The 27,548-nt window shown below is 41.3% G+C and overlaps 1 protein-coding gene across 3 annotated transcripts in view; it reads right to left on the bottom strand.

The window, feature by feature from the left end:
* The window catches only part of LOC145350132 (G protein-activated inward rectifier potassium channel 1), a 207,727-nt gene that overhangs the window by 153,608 nt on the left and 26,571 nt on the right, over positions 1 to 27,548 (bottom strand). Inside the window, exon 3 of one of the 3 annotated variants that reach the window (XM_080199091.1) lies at positions 2,221 to 2,281. The exons of the other annotated variants lie outside the window; for them this stretch is intronic. Coding sequence (XP_080055217.1) covers positions 2,277 to 2,281 — 5 coding nt within the window. The 3' untranslated portion in view covers positions 2,221 to 2,276. Of the gene's footprint in view, positions 1 to 2,220; positions 2,282 to 27,548 lie in introns of those variants that run through there. 3 annotated transcript variants of the gene reach the window in all.

The following is a 27,548-nucleotide window of genomic DNA, read 5'->3' as shown; positions in this document are numbered from 1 at the left end:
TGGCACAGATTTAACTGTTGCTAAGAAATGGCCAGCACTTCCCTATTTTATTCACCCAGGCTGTAATCAATCTGGCATAGCTGTTAGAGGAAGCCGTGTTAGCCAATTTGCTGATCCATAGCCAAATAGTGTAGAAACTAAAGACCCTGCTCAGTACTCCATTCTTAAAGTTACAAAGCCAAAGCTCAGAATGGACCGGGCAAACCCAACTCCATTCCAACTGAATCCAATTTGAGGTCCCCACAAGGGAGACAAACAAGATCCAAGGCTGTACTCAAGGAACATCAATCACAAGACTTTGACACCATTTAAATGTCTGGCTAAGATTAAAGTTTAATTGATGGCAGATGAGGAGACACATTCACCTTCAAAAGTAGAGAATGAGGGAGTTAATGGACAGATGATTTAGAACATGAAAAGGGATATGTTGACCAAGTTGGGACAACTTGTGTGTTCACATTGCAGAGATGGCAAATGGTCTGAAAATAGCAGCAAAGAGTAAAAGTGCAGGATATGGGCAAAGGTAATAGCAAGTAAGATTTGAATTTGTGGAGCATATGTGGGAATAAATTTGCCCCAGGTACAGACCCTTAATCACTGAAAACAAGACCCTGGAAATGCCTGAGATCCAACTTGGCTGACATAAGTGCAGCTGGTAGAATTCCCATCTGCCTTCACGAATGACAGTCTATCTAGTCTAAAAGGCAGGGGACACACTACTTTGAGAAAACTATATTTTCATAAACTGTATTTTTCTTTTAAAATATGGAAGGACATTACATTTTGACACTTGATTTTTTTTAAAAGGTCATAACAATTCAAGATGAAGTCATGAGCATATCTTTTCTAAGAAATCATCTGACCAGCACTGTACTTGGGAGATGGAGGTGGGGGAGATGTTTGTATTTTTGAACTGCAATCACTTTATCTGATGGAGAAGTGATCTACTGGAGATCACATGACAGACAAGGGGCAGAATTTTCCAGCCACGCTCGACCCAAGACCGGACGATTCCAACCGAGGTCAACGGATCTTTGCAAATTCCGTGTCCCAAATGGTATGATTCCTGTGGTGGTCGGGAAACTGAAGCTCTCAGTTTTAGATCTGTTTTTGATATCTGTGTTTTTGGGGAATAAGCTCAGGAGGAAAGCTGCCCTAACTGACTCAGTTAGGCCTCCCCTCCGCCATCTCTGCCCGATGTTCCCCAATCTCTTGCTATCTCTGCAGCATCTCGTGGACGGCCAATACTGGGGGCTCCTCGTCAGACTCAAACCTCCCAGATGCCTGTTCCCCAGCAGACTTCTAAGTGCTGGTGAGATTGGTTGTCACTGTCCCCTCCTGCAGCAGATATGTGTCCATGCAGTGATCACCATAATGTGAGACCCTTACTGAACTAGACATTGTTCACTAAGGTGTGTGTGTCTCTGGACTGGTGAAGGGTGCAGGTGACTGCTTTGATGCTTCTAGAGATGCATTTTCTTCTTCCTGCTCAGTGTCTTCTGTCATCTGTATGCTGCTGTGACTGCTGAACAGGGCTTCATTGTCTTGTCTTATCCTCTCCTGCTGGTGAGAGAGGACAGCACAAGTGACTACATGAGCTGCCTTCAGCATGGAAGAACTTGTGGCCCTTAGGTTTCTATGACATACATGGATCCTTAAAGGATGGAGGCTGCAAGCCCATCTGTCCATCTCAATAGGCTCTGTCAGGTTCTGCCCCTGGCAGCTGGGCTGCCCATTCCTCAAAATCCATCAGGCTCCTGATGTCAGGACGGCCCCCACCTATCCTGCCCCTCTCCTAATGTGCCTTAGTTTTTCCTGCAGTGAGAGAGAGAGATTTGATTTGATTTATTATTGTCACATATTAGTATACAGTGAAAAGTATTGTTTCAGGCACGCTGTATAGGCATGGCATACCTTTCACAGAAAAATAAAGAAGTGCTGAATATAGTGTTACAGCCATAGCTAAGATGTAGAGAAAGATCAACTTAGTGCAAGATAGGTCCATTACGTCCATTCAAATGTCTGATGGCAGCAGAGAAAAAGCTGTTCTTGAGTTGGTATGTAACCTCAGAATTTTGTATCTTTTTTCCAATGGAAGAAGGTTGAAGGGAGAATGTCTGGGGTGCATGGGGTCCTTGATTATGCTGGCTGCTTTTCCAAGGCAGCGGAAAGTGAAGACAGAGTCTTCACTCTGGGAGGCTGGTTTGCGTGATGGACTGGGCTTCATTCACGACCCTTTGTAGTTTCTTGCGATCTTGGGCAGAGCAGGAGCCATATCAAGCTGTGATTCAACCAGAAAGAATTGTGCATCTGTAAAAGTTGGTGAGCATTGTAGCAGACATGCCAAATTTCAAAGAATGATGCATCTGTAAAAGTTGGTGAGCGTTGTAGCAGACATGCCAAATTTCCTTAGATTTCTGAGGAAGTAGAGGCATTGGTGGGCTTTCTTAACTATATTGTTGGCAGAGCAGGAACCAGGACAGGTGGTTGATATTTCGGACACCCAAAAACTTGAAGCTCTCAACCATTTCTACTTCGTCCCCACTGATGTGGACGGGCATGTTCTCCACTATGTACTACTATGTACATACTAGTAGTACTACTACTACTAGAGGAAGGACTTGCAAGCTATTGGGTTTCCTACATCTTTCCTATATTTCCAGCTTTTCAAAAACCTACTGGATTGTATACCATCACAGGTTGTCCAGAAGGCTTCTAGCGCAGCACCCTCCAGGTGAAAACATGAAGAATAAGGCTCACAGAGGCATGTCATTAGCAGTGCTCGCTAGTGCTCTCAACGCCTAAGGATCATTACCAGGATTTTGATGAGCCTATGCACCTAAGTGCACAAGCTCATGGTTTCACAGTCACATTACACAACTTGGCACATACTGGTGGCTGAGCAATCCTCAGCACCCAATGTGCATTAGTTATAGCACTGACTATCAGTGTAATAGTCTCTATTGTTTCCAAAGAAAAAAGATGTAATATATGCATTATCACAAGCAAAGAGGTCATTATTGCAACTGAAAACAAATCAAGAATTAAAATATTAATTTGTTCCAACAATGTACGTACAACAATGCAGTTGTATTTTGTGGTTGCCCCTTCTGGCTTTGCCGCATACAGAAGCCTGTTCATTGGCAGAGTGCTGCATCAACCATCTGCTTACAATCCGTAGAAGCAAATATGTATGCCCTCAAGAGCATGTACCGATTGAAATAACTTGTCTAATCAAATCATAATTAGCATTTCTGGTGAATTCAGACTTTTAGGCTTTTCATTAAGAATAAAGTGCCTGTGCTAATGCAAGCATACATTCAGCATGTTTTGAGATGAACAGCTGAGCTACTTATCTCAATGCTTTTTGAGCATTTGCATTATTTTGTTTGTGTAATAATAAAAATGAAGATTATTTAATGTTTTGTGTAAATATTTTGAAGATTATTTTAGAAGTATTCCATCCCTTGCTTAAAAACAACAAATTGAAAGTACTTTATCAGTGATTGTGTGCCATCCTGCATTTTGTTCTCTGGAGCTGGACAGAACAGCAAATTTATTTATCTCAGGCATGGATACAGAGGAAGGCTTGTACGTACTGCAGTGACATACTGAATGCTGGATTTTGGTATTATTTTCAAATGCAAATGTTTTCAAGAAGCAGTAATTAAATGTTGCTTTTACATTAACTTCAAAAAGACAGAAACTTGGTGGCAGCTCTTTGAAACGGTGCTGCTGATTTTGATCACTCAGCTGGACGCAGATGAGAGTTAGCACAATGGCAATGCAGATGCTCAAGTAGGAGGCCTGTCACAGCTTTTGCATTATCCTTATCTGCAAGGCTGAGGCAAGCTGCAAGTCCAAATTATATCTGCAGTAAGTAACCTGCAGCAATGGGGCAGCACTGCCACTTACGTTATTCTTTGATTTTGGAATTATCTCCCAATCCTCACCCCTCTTCCCTTTTCTTATGTCAATCAGAAGTCTTGTTCATTACTACCAGTGCAATGGAATTGATTCTTACAGTCAACCACCAACACGGAAATCTGCAATAGGGAATTCAGTAAGTACTGGTAAACAAGGGGCAGGTCAAGGTAGCAAAGATTGCTAAGTGAAAAGCTAAACTAAGGGCCAGTTCACAACCTGGCTTTGCTGAAAAAATGGAAATTGCAGACTTTAGAGATACAGCTTTTAACAGATGGATGATTTCATGCAGCAGCAATCCCATCGGACTGCCTACCAGTGAACTGCCAAATCCTATTACTCAGTGTGGCAGAGCCCGTTCCTGACTTGTATGGAGTCAGGAACCTGGCACTTAAGAGATTTTCTGTCAACAACAGGGTGTGTCATCACTGTGGTTACAGTTCAGTACACAAGTCTGTGGCACCAATAATAGTATCCAGCAGGCAGGCTCCTCAGCCATTCACCTTCTCCATTCTGCACAGGTTAAGAAAGCAAACACATGGATTGGCTCCCCTCTCTGATCATTAGTATCCTGGAAAGTGTGCTCCCCCACAGGTCAGTGGGAGTACTGAGCCATAGTCCAGTAGCAGACAGTTTAGCAATAGGAATGGAACATGGTGCTTTCTCTCACTTCTATGTCTTTGTAATGCCTTACACTATTATCCACATTGATGTCAGTAAACAAACTCTGTCAGCCTACCTTTGTGATTCTTAGTTGTTTCATTCTGTCACCAGGCCTTCTGAAGCTCTAACTATTAGAAGTTCCTAACCTCAGAAGTTCCTAACCTCAAGAATCTCAAGAGGCCATGAATGTGCCACAACAGCTTCTCTCTTTCCCTGTTGGAGCCACTGGAGCAGCACCTCATTGAACCCCAAGGTGAGACAAGGAAGCACCTAAAGGGGGAACCCCCTCTCTCCACGACCCCCCCACCCCCACCCCCATCCACTGCTGTGGTGCTCTAGGGTCCATGGTCACCTGTAAGCTTCATCTGAACTCCAGAGGCAGCCCTCTGGAGTTCCACCCCAAGTTTGCACTCTCTCAATAGCTTCCACATCTTTCCTGTAGTGAGGCGACCAGAACTGCACACAGTACTCCAAGTGGGGTCTGACAAGGGTCTTATAAAGTAAAACTTTACTGAAGCAATAAAATACACAACTGACACAATTCATTAGATATGTTTAATCATGATGTTTAATGATGTACTTTCAATATTTTAGATGTTAGTTCCTGAAGAATGGCATCAGATTTTTGGAAAAAGCTTTGGCTGACTGGTCAGGAAAATAAAATATAGGGCTGCCTTGTGTTCAAGCAGGTAATTGTTTTGGGCAGTGTTGACATTTAATATAATAATATCCATATTAAAAATCAGTGTCCTGATAAGGTTTAACTTCTTAAATATTGGAATTCCCTTTAAAAATATTTTAAAAGCATTCTAAAACATGACAAAGAAATAATTTGTGGGCAAGAAGGGTGCACCATTCAAGATCATTAATGCCTAAATATATAAAAATATAGAAGCCCATCAGAACTTTTTAAGATATTTGTTGAATATTCTTGGTTGTCAGCCTTCTGTTCCCTGGCCCACTGAAGACAAGGGGTGGGGTTTTACAGCCACGTTCACCCCGAAACCATCAAGTCCCATGCGAGGTCAACTGACTTTCCGATGTTCTGCCCCTCGCCCGCTCCAATTCTCGAGGCGGGGGGAGGACTCTGGCTAAGGTGTAGGTGGTGAACCCAGGCAGGTTTAAAAATGTTACAATCCACCACCAATCTAAAAATAGAAAAACCCAGTCTAGAAAAATCTGGATTCAGTCTCTGCTTTGGGTCCCTGTCTATGCAGAGTCAGCATGTTTTCCCATGCCTGTGTGGGTTTCCTCCAAATGCTCCATTTCCTCCCACAGTCTGAAGATGTGAGGGTTAGATAGATTGACCATTCTAAATTGCCCCGTGGTGTCCATGGGTTTGTAGGTTAGGTGAATTAGCCATGGTAAATATGTGAGATTACAGAGATAGGGCAAAGGGGAGGGCCTGGGTGGGATGATCTTTCGGAGAGTCGATACAGACTCAATGGGCCGAATGGTCTCTTCCTCCTCTGCAGGGATTCTATGATTGTCACTATGCCCAAGACAGAGTCATTAGACTCAGGGGCTGTGGAAATGGCCACTGAAGGGTTAAAAGGGCATTGCAATTATGTAGTTGGAGACCTTTGCATAGTTCTGTCCAGCAGCTTGTGGGGTTGATTCCTTCTAATGTAGAAGGAAACTTGATTCTGCACTAAGTTTTGAACGAACACATTCCTTAAGCCACATGTCAAATCGCCAAGAAATTCAGCACCTTTAATCCAAGGCTATTTCAATGAAAGCTGTGGTTTTATAATTTTACCACTGAAAGATTATCCACATTGCAGAAAAAAAGTGATAACTAATGCTTTACCAAGAGGTAACCCACACAGAATTGCTTCATTAAAGACATTTGAAGTGTTTATATTTAAGTCACAAGTAGGCTTACATCAAAACAATGAAGTTACTGTGAAAATCCCCAAGTCGCCATACCCTGGCATCTGAGGGAGAATTTAGCATGGTCAATGCACCTAACCAGCATGTCTTTCAAACTGTGGGAGCACCTAGAGGAAACCCACAGAGACATGGGAAGAACATGCAGACAGTACACAGACAGTGACCCAAGCTGGGAAGCGAACCTGGGTCCCTGGCACTGTGAGGCAGCAACACTAAGCACTGTGCTGCCCTAGTTACAGTAAGAAATCTCACAACATCAGGTTAAAGTCCAACAGGTTTATTTGATAGCAAACACCACTAGCTTTCAGAGTGCTCCTACGAAAGAGCAGTGCTCTGAAAGCTAGTGGCGTTTGCTACCAAATAAACCTGTTGGACTTTAACCTGGTGTTGTGAGACTTCCTACTGTGTTTACCCCAGTCCAACGCCAGCATCTCCACATCATGACTGCCCTAGCTGTAACAGTATATGTTTGAGGATGAATGTACGCATATGATTTATTTGTAACCTTAGAATGAAATGTTTCTAATATCACATTTCATTTTGCGTGGAATGGATGTGCTTATGCTAAATATTAATTTTTAATTCGATTGAAACAGGAAATGATATTTTAAAAAGACAGATTTTTAATAACAGACTAAAGTGACAGCAACCATTTCAAGATGACCAAAACTCATTTACATTACTATATATTCCACATTCCAATTCTATATAGAGGGGACAGTAAGTCTGCAAAACCCAGAAAATGACACTCCCTTGGGTTTGTAAATGGTCTTCTTTTCTGGCCCATCAACAAGATATCTATAGTAGCATTATTAAACAGCTGAAGTCGAACCACTCAAAAATTGCTCAGCAAAAAGATCTTCATCTTTCAAATAGCTTTCCAGATGAGCTGATCAAGTTACACTTGGAATATCCAATTATATCTGAATGACAGTTGGAGAGGGAACAAATGTCCAACCCAAAACTTTCTGCAAAGTTATGCACATGGGTCTCTCAGAAGAACTCAATGAGCAGTTGAGCTAAGTGGAGCTCCTGCCCTCTCTCTCAAACCAACCAACAATCTTGGACCCTATCAGTCTTTGTCTCTATTCTGCAGCAGACAGATTTGTTTTAAAGAATGTCATGACAATGTGCCATGTTCAATGTGTACTATTAATTTTTAATTTAATTGGCTGGTCAGATATATATTGAACTTGTTTAAGAGTACCCTTGCCAACAAAAAACACTGATTTAAAATGGCTGCAGAAATCACAACCTATAAAATGGGCAATTCTGGAAACTTCTAAATACGGATTTGCCAGGACACATGACAGTGGCTTCACATCTGCCACTGTATATACTGTCTGCAAAACATAAGGGTAATGCACCACTAGAATTTCTAACTTTAGAAACTACCCAAAGCAATGGAGCACAAATGAAGCTGTCATGTAAGAGGGTGCTAAAAACCCTTACTTGTTTCAATGGCATCTTGATAGTTTTGACAAAGTGCGATCAAAGCTCATTTCATTAATATAGATCACCCTCCGTTGTGTACCAATAGTAGCTGCTGCATGATTGAAACCCCCTTGTGAAAAGCTGTGATTGTAAGTTTGCCTGTGCTAACTGTAACAGAAGATGTCGTCTGCAAATGGACCAATAACACCACCTCTCTCCCTGCTGTCCCAAGCTTGGAGTCCTACATCTGTTACATTTCAGAATACATCAAATAGCTAATGTCACTCGCAAGAGTGACACTCAGCCTGTGTATATCATACTGGGATCAACAGGCAGCGAAGTTCAGAGAACACTTCAAAATTTCAACCACAAATATCTGTGGAGGACCCATCAACAGCTATCATTGGCCTTTTATCATTGAATCTTAATTTGGCCAAAATTAACTTCCTCTGCTGTATAACTTATAATTTTACATGCTTGTGTATGTGTGTTGTGAAAGAAGGGGTCTTTCAAATGTTTTTATATCTTTCTTAGGTTGGTTTTTAGCTCATAAAAATTAATCATTTGTGGCTAAACTCAAGAAAGCCTGTCGGACTGAACTATTTGCAAACAGCACATGAATGGTTAAGTACAGACACTGAATTGACACATCGGCTGGAAAATCCCACCCACGCTTGCCCCAAAACTAGAAAATCCTGCCCAAGGTCAACAATTCTTTCCATGCTCTGTCTCTTGCCCCATTGTCTTCATTAATTTTTTAAAATCTGTAAAAAGGGGAAGTCCCGGCACATGTCCACGTTGGGTTGTAACTAGAAAGGATTCAATTCTGCAGCAGTGAATCCTGAAAGAAGAAGGACCCAGCTACAGCTTTCCACCGTAAGCAAGACACACTGCCAGTGGAGACTTAAAGTTAGAAACTGTGAAAATCTTTTAATTTCTTATGCACTCTAATTTGGCCAACCTATTCTCCTATAATGTGTATTTGTGTGTGAGAAGATTGTATGTGTCTGTATGTTCGTGTGTGGAGATCAGAATGTGTTGTATTACTTTATTTGGATCAGTTTTAACTTTAAATAAACTAACCGCTTTCTTAGCTTGAAGAAGCCTGTCCACTCGATTATTTTATACCCAGCGTGTCAACAGTTAAGTACCCAATGAATTGGCAAGTGTAACCTTTAAAACAAAATCCTGCTGCAATCAGACAAGGAGAGGGAAAAGAAGGGAGCCCTTTGATCCCTCCTCACCTGGTCATATCAGTGCTGCATGAATTAGATTCTCTTTTCCGTTTTAGAGTAAAAAAATTAATATTTCGGTTTTCTAACTTTTTTCAGTTATCAAATGACAAATAGATTAGGGAATATCAGTATTATTTTGCACTAACCAAACATCAACTAACATTACTATTGGTGCCTCTATTAATTCCACATGAGGTAAGCTAATGGTTTGGTTAAAACAATTTTTCATCAGAATGTGGACATGTATTTGATAGTGTGATTAATAGCAGCTTGAACCCAGAAAAAAAGTCCCAGTATTTCTGTATTTGTTTGTGAAACAAATGTATGCCAATCAGTAGAAAAAGTGTGCAGCCAGTGTGGAATTTCTTAAAATCCCTTCTGCTTTTAATAATACTGGAATAAACGTTCCCCAATGACACAGTAAGCTTCTCAAGTAAATAACTGAGCTACATGGATCAACGTAGTTCCAGATTCAATCCTTGATCTATGCTGTTACTTAACCTTAGAGAGACGACAGTAGAATCTGTTAAATCTCTGCCTCTCTTATGCTGCCTAGATTTCTGGAGGCTCCCATGAGAGGCAGAGTAGAGTCTGTGCCTGCAATGCAATTGCACAAGTGGTGTCCAAAATTATCGCATAAAACCAATTAATGTATGCACAGCAGGGGACATCACATTAGCTCAAAAAAGCAGCTGCAGAATATTAAAAATAAATCTGGTTAAGACAGCAACAAGACACATCTTCTGAAGACAAGACTTTTATTACCCTTGAAGAAAAAAACTTAATTTTAAAAGACGAAACTTCTTGCAGCTTTTACAACTTGTTTGGAACAAACACTAAATAACAGTAACTCTCCCTCTCAGAAGCCAAGAGCACATTGTAAAATTCTGTTTCATGTTTGTGCACACATTTGAAAAAGTGATCTTTAACTGCTTCAAACTTACTTTACAATCTGCCTGAAAACAGTCCAATCTGGCGCTGGTGGACTCAAGTTGCATGTTCAAAACTAAATTACTGAAGTTAAGTTTTCTTGTAAACATTAGAAGAGTGAAAAATGGACTTATGCCAGCTTAGAAATCTGATGGTTGGAACATTTGCCATTGTCACTGATTTGAATTCAAAACACAATGTTGTTTTTCCAACTTGGGAATTGATTTAAATGTCAGAAAAGGCTGAAAAATAAACTCTCAATTGATCGGCTAACACATGAAAACATGTCAGCTGTCTTTTGGAAATTTTTGACTAAAAGTTCTCTTTTAAGAAAGCAGTGTTCATTTATTTTACACATGGATTTAGGAAGGGTTTGTGCCTTGGTAAAAGTCATGTGAGCCCTGCAATTTAAACAGCTATACACAGCCCCAATCCTTTTTGTCTTTTTCTTTATCAAGATGTTTATCCAATTGCATTTCAAATTGTATGAAACGTTCCACTTCTACCACTGTTTCTGACTGATGATTCCAGGTTCTAATAACTCCTCATATGAATGAATGGTGCATGTTCATCCTTATCTTAAAATTATGTTCTTTGAAAAAAATTGTTTGTTCTTGATCTATTTTACACAAACTTTTCATAATGTTCAGCCTGTCAGATTTCCTTTTGTTCTTCTTTATTCTGGTGATCCAGTGAAAGTTTTCTGCTTTCCCTCTTCATACCAACAGCTTATCATCTCCAGTATTAGCTTGACAAATATCTTCTGCACTCTCTGTGAGGTCTTGACATCCTTTCTAAAGTAGGATGCTCACAACTGGCCACAATATTCTGATTAGGGATTAACCAATGGTGTGTTTACTATTTTGTCTTTTGCTGTACCTTTATTAAAATAAAATTACATATCTTTTCTCTTGCAGCTTGATCAACTTAGTGTCTCGTTTTTAAAGATTCATTTGGACTCAAGTATTTTTCTGTCCCTCTCTTGGATTCCTTTGCTCCTTATTTACTTATTATGCCCCAAAGTGCACCTCCCACCCAGGATGTTTCAAGCTCCATATCACAAAATGCAACTTTACATAAAACTAATCTTTTCAGTCTTCTCTTGTTTCCTTCTTGCCGTAGCAGGTAGCCTGACCTTGACAACTCCTCTTGGACTCTGGGCCACTGTACGCTCAATCCTCTGTCCAACAACTTTGTAATGTAATCTCTTTGGTCTTATTTTCACCGTGCAACGCTCTGGAGTGCGTCATGAATATAGAAATTGCGAGTTTAGTGTTGGATCTGAAGTCATGTTGTTCACGTGGTTTGACAGAGGGCTGCACAGATCAAGGTATTTGTTATTCATTTTCAAATGTATAAATATTTCAATAAAGGCAACGGCATATGCAAACAACATAATTGATGAATTCTGAAATGTTCATATCTAATAGCATCCTGAAAATAGGATTGTAATTAGTATAGTTTAAACCTTGAAGCATATTTAATTATATTTTATAATTTGTGATAAAAGACTCTGTATTGGAAACATAATATCAGTATCTGCAAAAACACAACCTCAATTCAGCCCCAATAATCCATGAGATTAAAGTCAGAAACCTCTTTCTGTGCCAATGCTAGAAATTAATGAAGTACGAATACTGCAACCTATACTTTCTTCAGACTAAAAACATCAGTAGTGTAAAGATATATTTCAATTGCTTTAAAGGTACATATTCTCATCAAATTTAACCACAAAATCAGACTAAGTCATTCACCGAGCCATGAAGATTCCAGGGACCATTAAGCAGATCCAAATGTCCTATCTCCACCTCCCCACGCCCTTTTCTGGCAGATCCCATTTTTGTTGGTCAGGAAAAGAGGGTGGGCTGTGATTCACACATCTGGGAACCTGAACTCAACTACTCAGTGCTGAGTTCAACAGGCCCATTTTTTGATGCAACAAGGGTCTTACCATGCAAGTGTGTCAGTTAAGAATTTTTAGATGAAATGCTTGTGAAACTAGGATACAGTCTGTGGAGTTGTCACACTGTCAGGTTATTTAAACAGCCAGTCCTCTAAAAATTAGAAATAGCCTGCCTGTGTCTGGGAACTTAAAATAACATCTCTTTGCTGACATAACCCTAAGTGCTTTTATTATAGCATTATTATTGCTTGTCCACTTTCCACAGCCACAATTATCACAGCAGTGGGCTATAAGCTCTTAATTTGCCTGACAACTCAGAGATTATTAAAGGTTTAACTGTCTTTGATGGGGGATTATGAAGACAAATTTTTCTATAAGGCATTAAGTACTTCATTTAAAAGTATTGAATGGACTTTCATTTGTGGGATGTTTTTATATAGTAAAGTTTGTAATAGATATTTAGAACATTATTTTATTCCATCTCTGTCTATGGTGGCTGTGTAAATTGGCAATCCAATCAAGCATGGGGGTGGCCAAGGAAATGCACAGTAGGATTGTGATCCCTCAAAGTTGGAGACAATGGACCAAGAGGATCAAGGGCTTCAAGTCAGCAAGCAAGTAGCATATTATTTACGGATGTCATGCCCCACTTTGACTTTCTCAGCATTTTCCTGCACAACACACCTTGCAGTTCTATTCATCCTTCTATCTCCAGGTACCTCCACACATTTCCATCTGAACAGCCAACACTCTCATCCACTCTGATCTTTGTGCCATCTCACACATTCACTGTCATCCTCCGGAAGTATTGTCAATACCTCCTCCCAACATACCGTTCGGGCTGCAGGTGGGCTAAGCAAGGGCCAAGTGAGACTTTGGAACCTCACTGGGGAGGAGGTCACGCCCAAAATCAATCTGAATGGCTAGCAGCTCCACCAGTCTCAGCAGCGTCAGGACTGCATTAGTGGCTACCACCAAGACTGCAACAGAGAACAAGAAGGAGTAATGGATCCCAAGAAACTATTAAATCCAGAGTTTTGATCAGAGAGTGTTTGGGCAGGTTAGGAAGAGGGGGAGGCAGGGCAGTAGTTTTAAGGCTGCAGACGAGTCAGAAGGGGGGTGCTCTGTGTTAGGGAGTTGTCCCCCCACCCACCATTTGAAAAGGGCAGCCCCCAAAGATAGAATATCCCGCTCTTAATTTGAAGAACTTATTTTAAAAATTGCCCACTCCTACCTGACTGCCTATGACAAACATTTTATGATGTGGGCTGCTTATTATCAATTGGCCTGATAGCCCGTTGATTACCCAATTTAAATATGGTAGGCAAGCTGTTGTTTTTCAATGCCCATCCACACCCACCTCCCACCCCCTCCATATTATGGGTTTGAGCAGGAGAGGGTGGGAATTTGGTGGAGTTCGCACCTACCCTATTTTAGGTGCCCAACTGCAGAAAATATGCCTGGCAGTAGCATGTACAATGCAGCCTCTGGTGATCACAACAGATGATAGCTACTTGACACTTAACAGTCACTCATGTCGAATTAATGTCACGACTAACTGAAATATCTTGAGCTGGGTTTTTATGGTCAACAATAGCTCACGTCTTTTATTTCCTGTAGGTCACTTAAGGGTGACATAAGGACTGATGAAGGATCAGGCCAAGGGAAAGCCCTCCTAGAGAAATCCTGGAAATGTCACCAGTAGATCTCTGGAAGGAGCCAGTACCCACCTGGTCTGCATGTGGTCTGCATGGAAGGAGACTTAGATGTCTGCAGCAAACACACTGCAATGCCTGTGCCTTCTTCTTCAAGTGTCGCCTTTGTTTATTTAGTAGTACCCTTGCCTTTGAATTCAAAATCAACTCCAGGGCTTAAGCAGCTGACACTCCGGGCCCACTTTTATCATCAAGTTGCACCGTTTTTGGTGTGAAAATTTGATAATGTCATGCATGAGGCGAGTCACACGATCCACACCTGCCTCCGCGCCCGTTCTCCCTTTACCAAGCACCTAAAATAGCCACATTTGGGACTGCACCCAAAACTGGCACGACAACAATTTAAATGCATTTGCATGGCTTAAATTGACTTAATGGGCTGCACGCCCAAACTTACCGGCACTTTCTCCTTTACCACCACGTTCGCCCAACCAAATTCAGCGTGAAACAGACATGGTGGTGGTGGCGGGGCGGGTCAGGTCACTCTCAGATGAGGGAGGAGGGAGGTGGGTCAGATGGCTCTCTTTTAGGCGGGGGGGGGGGGGTGGAGAGCAAGAAGGGGGTCTGCTGCCACTCTGCGTGTGATTGATGGGGTCAGTTATGTTGTGGGGATAGGGCAATGTCTGTGAGGGCCAGGGCAGGCATTATCAGGCCTCGGAGCGATGTGGTAGGAGGCCATTTTTCTTTTCTTTCTGCACGTGCACAGTTGAAGTCTCCAATCGGAGCTGCAGTGTCTCGGGCGCAATAAGCCCTGCCCACAGGCTTCTGCAGCACAATTCAGATCGCTGATCTTTTTTCAAGCAGAGTGCATATGGGGGTGCCGGAGAACGGGTCTAGAAGTCAGATCTGAAACACTCCCAGATTCAGCACTTAGAATCAAGATGGTAAAATCAGGCCCTCCAATGCAGTACTTAGTGCTATTAATGGTGCCAATTTTTTAATGAGGCACTAAATTGATGCCCCACCTACATACTTGGGCTGATGTAAAAGAACCATGACACTGTTTCAAAGAAGAGTAAGGGTGTTATCCCCTTGCGCTCAGGCCAATATCTGTCCTTCAATCAACATCACAAAAACAGATTATCTGGTCATCACCACATTGCTGTTTGTCGTGTGCATATTAGTTGCCACAGTTTCTACATTACAAGAGTGACTACACTTTAAAAGTACTTCAGCAGCTGTAAAGGACTTCGAAATATTCAATGGCTGGGAAAAGTGCTTTATAAATGAAAGTCTCTCTTTCATTCTTCTGAGGCCTTGTCCTTTTGAAGACATTCAACCTCTCTCTGTAGACCCTTTGCTCGGGGTATTGCCTCCACCAAACCGAAGTTCCCTGCCCATCTCTTTTCTCATGTGGACCAGACTGTAGATGAGGAGAAGGTAGTTATTGTCAGTCTTACTGGTGTAGCTCCTGCTACTGCTGAATGCTGACAGTGAGGAAGTTGAATTCAAGATGATTATACTCTGAGGCAGTTGAAACTACTTCCAAAGAAGTTGAAGTTGACCCTCAAAGTGGAGATTTCCAGCTCTCAGACCTAACAGCGCAACCATACATTTTCATCATAGCTGTTCACAAGCTTCGCAATTTCACTCTTTAAAGTCTTCCCAACACATAAAATTTCATTAAGCAATCTCTCCAAGCTGTGCATTTGCCTTGTTGGCCCTGGTGATATGCAGAGAGCTCAAGGAACTCATCTGCTGGTTATTAAAGCCAGAAATTGAAAGTTAATTACCAGTTTGCATATTTTATTTAAATGATTTTCCTGACTACTGCATAAGGGTTCCTCACTCAGTGGCAAACTTGCCCGTTCAAAGCAGGATCTTATCGGACTCATGACCCGACTCCATTTTTGGGGGTTTAACCCCACTCCTGCAAACAGGACCAGTTCGTCTTAGCATTTCAAATTCTGCCTATTAACATACTTTTCAGGAAATGTGACACCAAGTTTGTAAAATTAAGTGTTCGAGGTAAGAGAGGTGGTTCAGCAATAACTATTAGTTATTATGACATTAAAGACTCCCTTACTCCTAAGTATACCCATCTCTTTCAGTGTCTTCAAAGCAGAACTAATGGGTAAGCCGCCCAAGTTCACATCACTACAGTGATTTCAGTGCCAAGTCTATAGGCAAGGACTGCAACAGAGTGGAGACAATTTTCAGCCCGCGTTAGCCATCAGTGAGAACGATGACAATCGCTGAAAATCCTGCAAGAACCAGAACATGTGATTCACACTTGCGAAATCATGGTTTCCAATTTTTCACACCCCCTTGCAGTAACATGAAAGCTCATGCCCAGAAAGGGTGGTAACCTCATTTAAATAGATTTGAATACATTTTAATATGATTACTGACTCCCCCGCCAAGTGATCCCACTTCATTGAATATTCATGTCTCACCAATATGACATCAAGGTGGCAAGGCTTACGCCAGCTATTTGAAGACATGCATCAGTCGGGGGGTGGCCACCCCGAGGATGGAAAGCTAAGCATAGCCCCTGCAGGTAGAGGGACACGCTTTGGCAGTGCCCTGGCAATGCCCTCAGCAAAGGCTGTGCCACCCAGTGCCAGGGATAGGACCTCTGGGGAGCACCATTGGGAGGGGTTTCCTGTTATATGTGTGTGGGAGTTGAGGGGGAATGCCAGAGCTATTGAAGGGGGTACTTGCAGGCAGGAGGGAGTAGGCAGTGAGGGAGAACTTGCACGTAATTGGGAGGGAAGCAAGAAATTAGGTTGTGCTGGGAGGTGAGGGATAGTTATTCCTGTGTGAACCAGCATCAATTAGGTCAATTCCAAAGCATAGTATAAGGAAAAATGAGGCCTTACACTATGACAACAAATAAGGCCATGAATAAGTTTATTTATTTATACTTATGTGGTGTTTGCTGGCTATGCAGGGTTGGGGTGGGGTGGGGGGGTGGTGGAGAGAATTCCCAATGATTGTAGCAGAAGCAGAGAGGGAGAGCTCCTGACACCTCTGTGGTGGCGGCGGCGGTTGATGGGCAGTTGGTGGGTGGGTGGATGGGGGAGGGTGGAGGAGGTGGGTCAATCTCAGTATTGATTACCACGCCCTTTAAAGATGGCATCCAAATCTCTTTGGAGCCAACTCTATCAGCATCCCCCTACTTGTAAGACTATTGAATTGAGATCCTGTCCTGTTCCTTTGTCTTCATTAATTTAATTACTACCTGCATGGTATATTTTCCAACATTGGCTGCTGGTGGGATCTGATGTCTACAAGATTTTATGAGGGGGAGGGGGAGGGTTGTTCTGGCTGGAGTGGCCTTTGGTGGGACCGGAAGATCTCACCAGCAGGAAGGGCCAGAAAATCTCACCCTTTATGTCTATCCCATTAAATTCTCAAGGGAAAATTTAAGGATGAAAAATAATTCAGCCAGGTGAGAAAAATGAAAAACATTACAAAAAAGATGAATTGGTTAAATATGAGTTCTTTATACAAACACACAGGGCAGGTTTTTCCAGCCGCGCTCACCCCAAAACCAAAAAATCCTGCCCAAGGTCAACGGACCTCTGTATGGTTCCCCCCCCCACCCACTATAATTCACCTGGCAGGTGGGATGAGACATTCCCCCCAGAGTACAAGGAACAAACTGAGTGAAATGGAGCCACAAATTGAACTTGGAAGGTGTGATACGTGGGAATAGATTTTCTGGTACCGCCCACCATGGGAATTGGAGCGGGTGGGATGGAAAATTTAGTGGACCATTTATAGCTCCGTTGACCTCAGCTCTTGGAGCATGCACAGCCAGAAAATCCCACCCCATTGTCATGGATACATGGCTGTAGGAGATCAGGATTGTTAGACCAGGTTATAAACTTTACTGAAAAGATAGGAAAAACACTAGTGGGGTAGGATCAGTGGTAATGATTCAAGGTAAGTTGTTTCAATGTTAAGAGAGGATATAACGAGAAGTAAGCAGGCAGTTAGGAATCAGGAATAGAAAAGAATTCAAGACTGTAGTGGGAATTGTGCTTTGGTCCCTTGGCAGCAGCTGTGAAGTGATACAATAAGTAAATACAGTGATTAGACAAATATGTAACAAAAGGCAGAGTGGTTTAATGAAGGTTTTTAGCTTTTATATAGATTGGGATAAGTAGACCATTATATTTCAAAAAGGTAATAGATTACTTGAGTATATTCAGGTAGTTCCCTGTCACAATGTGACCTGGAATCAATAAGCAGACAGGTCATATCAGAGTTAGTAATGAGAAGTGACCCAGATTTAGTTAACAATCTAATGGTACGTGAATGTTTATCTGACAGCAGTGTTATATGATCTAGTTCAGCATTGTGTTTGAAAGGAAAAATGCAAAACAGCTATAAGATTCTCGTTTCTAAATTCAGATGAGATAGAGACCTCCCACATAAAACTGGGCAAATTTGTTAATGGGCAAAATGATTGAAGATCAATGGGAAGTGGATTTAATGTTAGACTAAAGTTTTGTATTGCTAAGGGACAATTGCTCAACTTTCAAAAAAAGGACTGGAGGACTAAAGAGCTAAGATACAACATATGACCCAAAGGAACATTGTTCAAAACAGTATCAACCCTAGCAAATGGTACAGCTCCAAAGAACAGCAGACATTGAACAAAAGGAGAGCATGTAAAGAAATTTGAGAGATCAAAATCAATACAAAAAAAATTATGTCATCAGGAAAAAGAGGGGAGTTGGGAGTAATGTGGATCCTTGAAAATAGAATATGGTGATATTGGCAATGAAAATAAGAAAAACTTGAATAAAAGTTTGATGCTGAATAATTACTTTGCAGTAGTATGTACACTCATGGAAGAGGAAGGTTTGCCCAATATCCTGAGGAAGCTATGAATAATCCAGGGCGAGGGAATCACCAAAATTAATGTCAGCAAAATAACAAGTAATGAAGATTGGAAAAAAGAGTGCCAATCCCAGGAACCAGGTGGATTTCAATCCGAAGTTTTAAAGAAAGTAGTTGAGAATATTGCAGAAACCCTAACCATAATCTTCCAAAGCTTTCTTAATTTGGGATCATTTTAGATTGGAAAATTGTGCATGTCATTTAGCTTTTTAAGAAAGGCAAGAAGACAGAAACCAAGGAATTAAAAATCAATTAACCTAACGTCAGCTGTCAGAAATTATTAGTCTATATTTAAGGCTAGAGTAACTGAACACCTTGAAATTTTCCAGCTAATCAATGCAAGATTGCATAGACGGGTAAAATATACAGTAGTTTCTAGTTCAGGTGTTCAGATCACCAACAATCTGTCCTGGATCCTCCACACTGATGTGAAAGTTAAGAAAGCCCACCAATGCCTCTACTTTCTCAGGAGGCTTAGGAAATTCAGCATGTCCACTATGATTCTTAGCAATTTTTACAGATGCACCACAGAAAGCATCCTACCCAGACGTATCGCAGCTTGGTATGACTCCTGCTTTGAGCAAGACTGCAAAAAACTACAAAGGATTATGAATGAAGCCCAGTCCATTGAGCAAACTAACCTCCCATCCATTGACTTGATCTACACTTCCTGCTGCCTTATGAAAGCAGCCAGCATAATCAAGAATCCCTTGCATGCTGGACACACTCTTTTCCATCTTCTTCAATTAGGAAAAAGACAAAAGCATGTATCAAATGACTCAACAGCTTCTTCCCTGCTACCATCAGAATTTTGAATGGACACAACTTATATTATCTTTCCCTTCACTCTACCTGTATTTGCAATACTACATTTTGCACCCTATCCTTTCCTTCTCCCCTAAGTACTCTAAGAACAGAGTGTTTTGTCTGTATAGCATGCAAGAAACAATACTTTTCACTGTATTCCAATTCATGTAACAATAATAAATCAAATAAAAAAAATTCTTAAAAAAGTACAAAACTGTGAGAAGGCAGAAACAAAATATTTACTTACCATTTTGAAGCTGGGTAGATTTCCAGGCTGCTGGCACCTCGCACATGGCAGGCTGCAGCAACAGCTATTCTCACATAAAGAGAGTCTTATTACTTACGTGGCGAAAAACTGCAGCAGGCGACGGTGCAGAGGGACCTCGGGGTCCTTGTGCATGAGTCGCAAAAACCCAGCTTGCAGGTGCAGCAGGTGGTCAGGAAGGCTAATGGGATGCTGGCCTTCATCGCAAGGGGGATTGAATATAAAAGTAGGGAGGTCTTGCTGCGGCTGTATAGGGCATTGGTGAGGCCGCAGCTGGAGTACTGTGTGCAGTTTTGGGCGCCACACTTACGCAAGGATATTTTGGCCTTGGAGGGAGTGCAGAGGAGGTTTACTAGGCTGATGCCGGAGTTGAGGGGGTTGAGCTATGAGGAGAGGCTGAATAAATTAGGCTTGTACTCGTTAGAGTTTAGAAGAATGAGGGGAGATCTCATTGAGACGTATAAGATGATGAATGGGATGGATAGGATAGAGGTGGAGAGACTCTTCCCGCTCAGAAAGGATAGTAGGACTAGGGGGCACAGCCTCAAGATAAAGGAGGAGCGGTTTAGAATGGAGTTGAGGAGGAACTTCTTCACTCAAAGGGTGGTGAATCTCTGGAATTCTCTGCCCGTTGAAGTGGTGGAGGCTACCTCGCTAAATATTTTTAAGACGCGGGTTGATGGGTTTTTGATAAGAGAGGGGATTAAGGGTTATGGGGAGAGGGCGGGAATGTGGAACTGAGCCACGACAGATCAGCCATGATCTTATTGAATGGCGGGGCAGGCTCGAAGGGCTAGATGGCCTACTCCTGCTCCTATTTCTTATGTTATGTTCTTATGAGTCTCTGTACTCTTAAAAGGGAGCTACTGCTCCAAAATAACCCAGAAGGTTCTTGAGAAACATTAAGGTAGACAAGTCCCTGGGGCCTGATGGAATATACCCCAGAATACTGAGAGAGGCAAGGGAGGAAATTGCTGGGACCTTGAGAGAAATCTTCGTATCCTTGCTGGCTACAGGGAAGGTCCCAGAGGATTGAAGAATAGGCATGGTTGTTCCTTTGTTTAAGGAGGATAACAAGAATAATCCTGGTAATTACAGGCCGGTGAGCCTGAAGACAGTGGTAGGGAAATTATTAGAGAGGATTCTTTGAGACAGGAGTTACTCCCACTTGGAAATAACTGGACGTATTAACGAGAGGCAACATGGTTTTGTGAAGGGGAGGTCATGTCTCACGAACCTAAGGTCATGTCTCACAAAGATGATTGATGAGGATAGGATTGTGGATGTTGTCTACATGGACTTCAGTAAGGTCTTTGACAAGGTCCCTCTTGGCAGACTGGTGCAGAAGATGAAGTTGCATGGAATCAGAGATGAGCTAGCAAGGTGGATACAAAACTGGCTTGGTCAAAGAAGACAGAGAGTAGTAGTGGAAGGGTGTGTTTCTGAATGGAGGGCTGTGACAAGTGGTGCTCCTCAAGGATCAGTGCTGGAACCTTTGCTGTTTGTTATATATATATATATATATAATTGATTTGGAGGAAAATGTAACTGGATTGATTAGTAACTTTGCGGACGACACAAAGGTTGGTAGATTTGCGGATAGCGATAAGGACCATCAGAGGATACAGCAGTATATAGATCAGTTGGAGACTTGGGCGGAGAGATGGCAGATGGAGTTTAATCTGAACAAAGTGAGGTAATGCATTTTGGAAGGTCTAATACAGATAGGAAATATACAGTAAATGGCAGAACCCTTAAGAGTATTGATACGCAAAGGGATCCGGGTATACAGGTACACAGGTCACTGAAAGTGGCAATGCAGGTGAAGAAGATAAATCAATTACTAGGGGGAATAGGTTTAAGGTGCGATGGACAAGGTTTAAAGGAGATGTGCGAAGCAGATTTTTTTTTTACACAGAAAGTAGTTGGTGCCTGGAACTCATTGCTGGGGAAGGTAGTGGAAGTGGATACAGTAGTGACTTTTAAGGGGCGTCTTGACAAATATATGAATAGGATGGGAATAGAGGGGTATGGTCCCTGGTAGGATGGAGGGTTTTAATTAAGTCAGGCAGCATGGTCAGTGCAGGTTTGAAGGGCCGAAGAGCCTGGTCGTGTGCTGTAATTTTCTTGTTCTTTGAATTATATCTAAAGCTTCTGTTGTCTATTAAAGGGAATTTGATTGCCTATCTAGAAGTAGTTTGAGAAACAAACTGAACTATAGAGCCAACTGAATCAAAACAAATAACACAAGTTAGTAAAGAGAATAAGAGGGGAAAAAATTTAAAGAAAGTACTATGATTTAATGACTGGTAACTGCGATAGCGGGCAAAAGCGGCACCATTAAGGCATTTGGAGAAAATGTGGAAACATGGAATGCTTCTGAAGAAATTAGATCCATGAAAGGGGGTACCCAAAGGTTCTGGGTTTATTTAAAGTTTGACAGAGAAGTAGTAAATATGAAAGTAGATACGGGAGCTGCTCCCAGAATACGTATGCAATCTGAAGCTTGAACACTTACCACTAAAACCTTCAGGTGTAATTCTGCAAACTTATACCAAGGAGGTAATTCCACTGAAGGGACATATCATGGTTCAAGTAGAAGCTAATAAGTCAATCTTAGAATTGCCTCTGCACATTGTAAAGGAAAATTTTCCTTACTCTCTGGAAGATCACAAAATCAACCTAAACCAGGGAGCAATTGACCAATTGGTTGACAGCAAGGATGAAGTGACTGAACCTGTAACACTGAATGACTGGGTAACCCCAATCATCCCAGTTATTAAATCTGATGGTTCTGTATGTTTCCGTGGGGACTTCAAGACAACAATAAATCCACTACTCTGTGTTGACTATTACCCTTTGCCACTAATTGAGGACTTATTTGCTGGACTGGCTGGTGATCAGCAGTTCAGCAAGATAGATTTTCCCAAGCGTACATCCAGCTGAGGGTGGCAACTGAATTGCAACTGCTGCTAACAACTGTCACCCACAGGGATTGTTCCAATATAAGCTCCTACCATTTGGAATAACATTGGCACTGGCCATATTCCAGAAATCATTGGACCAAATATTAACTGGCCTCAACAGTGTCCAGTGTTATTTGGATGGCATTCTAATCACAGGCAAAATTCAACAGGAACACTTGCACAACTTAGGGGAAACACTAAGCATCCAGAGAAGTACAACCTCCATGTAAAGAAGGAAAAATATGAATTTTTCAAATCATCCATCAATTATCTAGGTCCTGGAATAGACACAGTTAGCCTCCACAAAGAACCTAAGAAAATGACAGCGATCCTGGATGTGTCACAATTGCGATCATTTTTAGGACTCATCAATTATTACGGGAAGTTCATCCCAAACCTTGCAACACTACTATAGCTGTTCCATAATTTATTGTGTGCTAACCAACAATGGAATTGACGAAGGGGTCTGAAAATGCATATAAAGGAGTTAAAGACATGCTCAAGCAATCCTAGGTTTTGGTCCATTTTACCCCAGAGTTGAAAATTCAACTAGCATGTGATGCATTGTCCTATGGGTTGGGTACTGTTGTATCTCACATTATAGCAACTGCAGAAGAACAGCCAATACACTCACATCTCAAACATTATCAAGCTCGGAATAGAGTTGTGTACAACTTGGGAAAGAAGAACTTAACATAATTTTTGGCATTAAACAGATTGCCATTTTAGGACAAAACTGAATCACAAGGCAGGTACATTAACAGATTATATATTTCTACCAGGTAGAGAATGTCCAAATAACATCAGGAACAATTTTCCCAAAACATTTTTGAGTGTCATAACAGTGTGAAAACAGGAATCCTCCACCCCTTGCCATGCACAACTCCCCCCTTGCATAGGGCCTCCCTGACATTGTACATAGCACCCTCCCATCATAGCCCCACCATACTCACACCCCGCCATACTCAGACCACAACACCCTTGACACTGACACTATTACAATAGTAGAGTGATAACAACAAGCACACGTTTCTTGCCATGAACAAACATCAAAATGGAGGAGTTTTAAACAAGGAGAAAGAGTTTCAGCAAGAAACTAGTCAACAAGAGAGAAGTGGGTATCTATAACATTCTAACTGAGAGAGACCCAATTTCTTATATTGTGCAACTTGATGACATGAGAATAGGCAAAGACACACGGATCTAATCCTCACTTCAAAGAGTAAATTGGTGACAACTGTATCAGAAAGACTTATGTCAGACACCCACATTTGGGAAATCCTTCAACAAGGGTTACTTCATAACCAAGTTCAGACTCTACTCCAGCAGAACAATCAAGATCTCTGGAATATAACAACGAAGCTACTTCACAAGATGAAGTACTTGATACTTGTAAGGAACAGGCTATCAAGGATATCCCAGAGCATCATATGTTACTAAAACAAAATCAACATCTGCCAAAAAGAGTCTTGTATTAACTGTACATATGTAGATAATAATATCTGGTAATGTAACTGATATTTATAGTGGATAATCATTAACGTTTATAAGTCTGCTGTTGTGCTACTGAAGTAAAGGGGGAGGGACATTATGTATTGTAAAGCAATGCATGTATGAGAGATTAGGCACATGATGTGACGTGACATCACCAGAGACATTCACAGGCTTTTATTTCTCTTCCATGTTGGACTTCAATCTGGCAACAGCTCTTAAATAAATCTGCATTGAGTTGGTTCAAAACCCACAGTGCAGCACCTCATCACCAAGTACTACCAGTCAAAACATCTAAAATATAACACATATCCACCTTGTCAAAACCATTCAATTAAGTCTCCTCTCAGCTTTCTAAACTCCAATGGAAATAAGCCCAGCCTGTCCAATCTATCCTCAAGATTCAAATGATCCACAGATCCTTGTGGAACACTATTTTGCAGCAGTTCTCAATGTTTCTAATTATCTTTAATCCCTATTCTGTTTTCTGTTATATAGCTGGCTTGCTATTCAATGTGTTCATTGTTCCCTGAACCCACATAGAGTCATACAGGTTGACAACATAGAAACAGGCCCTTCGGCCCAACTTCTCCATGCCACCCTTATTTTTTTTATTAAGCTCCCTAAACTAATCCCAATTGCCTGGATTTGGACCAAATCCCTCTATACCCATCGTACCCATGTAACTGTGTAAATGCTTTTTAGAAGATAAAATTGTATCCACCTCTATTACTACCTCTGGCAGCTTATTCCAGACACTCACCACCCTCTGGGTGAAAAAATTGCACCTCTGGACACTTTCCTATCTCTCCCCCCTCACCTTAAACCTATGCCCTCTAGTTTTAGACTCCCCACCGTTGGGAAAAGATATTGACCATCTACCTTGTCTATGCCCCTCATTATTTTATAGACCTCTATACCGTCACCTTTCAGCCTCCCATGCTCCAGAGAAAAAAGTTCCAGTCTATTCAGCCTCTCCTTATAACTAAATCCATCAAATCCCGGTAGCATCCTAGTAAATCTTTTCTGTATTTTTTCTAGTTTAATAATATCCTTCGTATAATAGGGTGACCAGAATTGCACACAGTATTCCAAGTGTGGCCTTACCAATGTCTTGTACAACTTCCAACAAGTGTCCCAACTCCTGCATTCAATGTTCTGACCAATGAAACCAAACATGCTGAATGCCTTCTTCACCACTCTGGCCACCGGTGACTCCACTTTCAAGGAGCTATAACCATGTATCCCTAGATCTCTTTGTTCTGTAACTCTCCCCAACGCCCTACCATCAGCTGAGTAAGTTCTGCCCTGGTTCAATCTACCAAAATGCATCACCTCACATTTGTCTAAATTAAACTCCGTCTGCCATTTGTCAGCCCACTGGCCCAATTGATCTCCAATTGCAACGGGATCTTGATCACATTCTTCACTGTCCACTATGCCATCAATCCTGGTGTCATCTGCAAACTTACTAACCATGCCCCCTATATTCTCATACAAATCATTAATATAAATGACAAATAACAGTGGGTTATTTCATCCCTGAGGCACACCACTGGTCACAGGCCTCCAGTTTGAAAAACAACTCTCTACAACAACCCTCTGGCTTCAATCAAGAAGCCAATTTTGTATCCATTTAGATACCTTACCCTGAATCCCGTGAGATTTAATCTTACGCAACAACCTACCATACGGTACCTTGCTGTACACATGTTGCAACATTAGGACATGTTTCTTGTTTCAGGGCCCTTTCTGGGTAACCTGCTCCACCTATTGGTTACCTAGAACTCCCCATGTGAGCTCCAGACTATCCTCTTCCACCATTCCATCATAACATGAGACCTCAGCATTATGCACGAATAAAATCATTGAAAATTAAGTAAACCCGACACAAAATCTGGAGTGCAGCCACATTAGATGATTGTTGTTTTCCTCATGCAAAGCATTTTCCTGCAACTCCTGCAACTGTTTTTGCCTTTCCTCTGGATATTAGCCAAATGGGGTAGATTCTGATGTCAGGCAAGTCTACAACACCTAAAAGTACGCTTAGGCAATGCAAAAGCTTTAAATGCTTTGCTCTGCTCCATTATCTTTTTCAAAAATTTCTTAGGGACTTCTTTGACCTTTCTAGTCTTTTACCTGCCACTCTTGCCTCATACTCCCCCATCCCCTCTAATGAGCTCTGAGACCCTGACCTTATGTGAACAGTGGCTTACAAATGCAAATCGATGTGTTATGCTTGTCAGTCTCAAATGTGCAGCTTCAGAATTTCTTTCTGCCAGATTACAGAAAACTCAATCAAAATGAGACTGGCTTGGAGTGAACTCATATGTTGATTGCGTATATATTTATAGGTACATTTTCCATTCAGTTTTTTAAAGATGTACGTCTGTTATGGGTTGCCCTTCTATGTATTTCACTAAAATCTTTTCAAGTTGGGCTGGCTCCAATTACTTCAACGCAAATGATTAGAACTGGAGACCTGAAGCCTGCAGGCATTCATATCACATTGTGTCAGTTATGTTTAGTTCAGAAACACACTCAGTCCCCAGTTATCGGTGTCAATCACACATATAAATGGTGACAAAGGCATTTCAACAGTGAGTTCTTTCACAGCACACTAAAATTAGATGTCAGTATCTCAGAATGTAGAAGCTGAGTACAAATGCTCATTGCAATGAATACACTTTGAACAACATCCATCTACTATCCATCTACACAACTGTAGTAAGTTTTCATTACAAAGATATTCCGGAGTGGAAACTGAAAATAATGTTTTCTAGTGGTAGAGTTATGTCAGTTGTTTTCTAATGCTGTAGTTACTTCAAAATATATTTTCCACTTCTTGGAAGAAGCTAATTATATACAAAATATTCAATATTCCATACAGAAATAATAGGAAACTTGGTATGCTGGAAAATCCTACTGGAAAATCATATGTCATCTGTAATTTATGTTTTGCTAACTTAAAAATCACAGCCTCAGGTAACTAATCATTACTATTATTAGTCATGAGAAAATTCATTCCACATCAGATTACAGTTTATTCTACTTGTTTGCTCACTCTGAACTGTAGTAAACACTAGAACTAACTGCTCATTAGTGCCACTGTTGCATGGACACAGTGGCCAACCCTTGAGCCACTTGTCACAATTTATACAACAAAATTCTCTGATAGTCCTGCCATTTCAATTTTCTTTTCATCCACTTGGTGCCAAGTATCATGGCCTTATTGCTTTTGAATGTAGCAGTGCTCAGCCTGTTATGACACTGTTTCTATCTCTTGCTAATTGTCTAAGCATTGTTTCAGGATTGCAGAATCTATTTGTTTTATTTTTTGTAAAATACTCAGTGATGCACACTTTTACACACCTCACTATAAAAAATGCATTTTTGACAATCTCATGATGTTTATTTGGACAATGTACTCGAGCAAAGCTGTGCCATCATCACCACTGTCTGTATGCA

This window comes from Carcharhinus amblyrhynchos, chromosome 11 (assembly GCF_965287045.1).
Source record: "Carcharhinus amblyrhynchos chromosome 11, sCarAmb.v2.hapA, whole genome shotgun sequence".
NCBI lineage: Eukaryota > Metazoa > Chordata > Chondrichthyes > Carcharhiniformes > Carcharhinidae > Carcharhinus > Carcharhinus amblyrhynchos.
The sequence above is the reverse complement of the archived record's forward strand: the minus strand, read 5'-3'. Positions and strand labels throughout refer to the sequence as shown.